The sequence below is a fragment of the Myotis brandtii genome, unplaced genomic scaffold, assembly GCF_000412655.1.
Source record: "Myotis brandtii unplaced genomic scaffold, ASM41265v1 scaffold97, whole genome shotgun sequence".
NCBI lineage: Eukaryota > Metazoa > Chordata > Mammalia > Chiroptera > Vespertilionidae > Myotis > Myotis brandtii.
Window position 1 is genome coordinate 1,289,540 of NW_005372020.1, and position 1,470 is coordinate 1,291,009.

The 1,470-nt window shown below is 64.1% G+C and overlaps 1 protein-coding gene across 1 annotated transcript in view; it reads left to right on the plus strand.

Moving 5' to 3' along the window:
* CABIN1 (calcineurin binding protein 1) overlaps positions 1-1,470 on the plus strand; it is an 89,686-nt gene that overhangs the window by 71,471 nt on the left and 16,745 nt on the right. Inside the window, 2 exon segments of the mRNA XM_014533352.1 lie at positions 6-198; positions 1,045-1,119. Coding sequence (XP_014388838.1) covers positions 6-198; positions 1,045-1,119 — 268 coding nt within the window.

Sequence of the window (1,470 nt, forward strand, 5' to 3'; positions counted from 1 at the left end):
GCCCCGAGGGCAGGTGGCCACCCCGAGGAGCCGCCGCCACGGCCCAGCCGCAAGAGGAAGCTCCTGGAGGACACGGAGTCGGGCAAGACGCTGCTGCTGGACGCCTACCGCGTGTGGCAGCAGGGCCAGAAGGGCGTGGCCTACGACCTGGGCCGCATCGAGCGGATCATGGCCGAGACCTACATGCTCATTAAGCAGGTGGGTGCGGGCGGCGGGTCCTGCCCGCGGAGCCGTCTGTCTCCCGGTTCGAGGGCCTGGCTTGGGGGGTGTATCAGGTGCGGTTCCCACCACCCCTCTGTCCACTGCCCTAGGGTCCCTGCTCAGAGAAACAGTGAGCGTGTCAAGGCACCGAGCGGTGTGCTTTACACACGGTGCAACTGCACTTGTCACTACTCCAACAAGACTGGGTAAACGCACAAAAAACATGCCCCACTTTAACAAAGGAAACGAGCCACTTACAGAAACCTATCAAATCCAGGGCAGGGAGACCCCGAGGCCACCGTGTGACGGGCCCAGGGCCCTTCCTCAGAGACCTTCCTGGGCATGCGAGGAGCCGTCGTCCTTCCGACTGTACCTTCCTTTTTCACATAGCTCCTCCTCCACTGAAAGTGATTTCCGCCTGGTCGGATAGTTAGCTGGTCAGAGAGTCCTCCTGATACCAGGTTTCAGGTTCAGTCCCCGGTCAGGACGCACACAAGAAGCAACCTTTGGCCTGGCCAGCGTGGCTCAGTCGGTTGACCTATGCACGTGCCAGGGTTGCGGGCTTGATCCCCAGTGGGGGGCTTGCAGGAGGCAGCCGATCCATGAGTCTCTTTGTTGATGTTTCTCTCCCTCCTCCTCTGAAATAGATTTTTTTTTTTAAAAAATGTCATGGGCATGAACTGGGCGTGGCCGGATGGGCCAGAGCTCTGGTCCTGGGGACAGACCGAGGGGACTGAGGGGCACCTGCCCGGGTTTCCCAGGTGGGTTGGGCCGGGCTCAGCGGTGGGAGGCTCTTCTCAGGAACCGGGGCCGGGCCTCTGACTCGGGGTGTCCCCTGCTCAGGTGGACGAGGAGGCTGCGCTGGAGCAGGCCGTGAAGTTCTGTCAGGTGCACCTGGGGGCCGCCGCCCAGAGACAGGTAAGCCCCACCCTGCGGCCGGGGCAGGGCCTCCCACCCCAGGGCCCTGGGCTGCAGCCGAGAACCGAGTACCGGCCGCGCCTGTGGTCAGTGGGGCCGAGGGGAGGTGGGCAGGAGGGAGCTGAGCCTCAGGCCCATGGGGAGCCCCTGACCACTGGCCTGTGGGGGGACCATCGTACAGCCCAGCCCCACCTCTGTGTGAGCTCAGTTGCGGCTCAGCTCCCTTCTCTGTAATGAGGACCGGGACCCACGCTGCCTACCCCCTGGCCTGTCTGCCCACCCCACGCCGGCCCGGGTCCCAGTCTCAGAGCGACCCCACCGCATGCAGCTGGGCGGGATCTCACGCAGAAG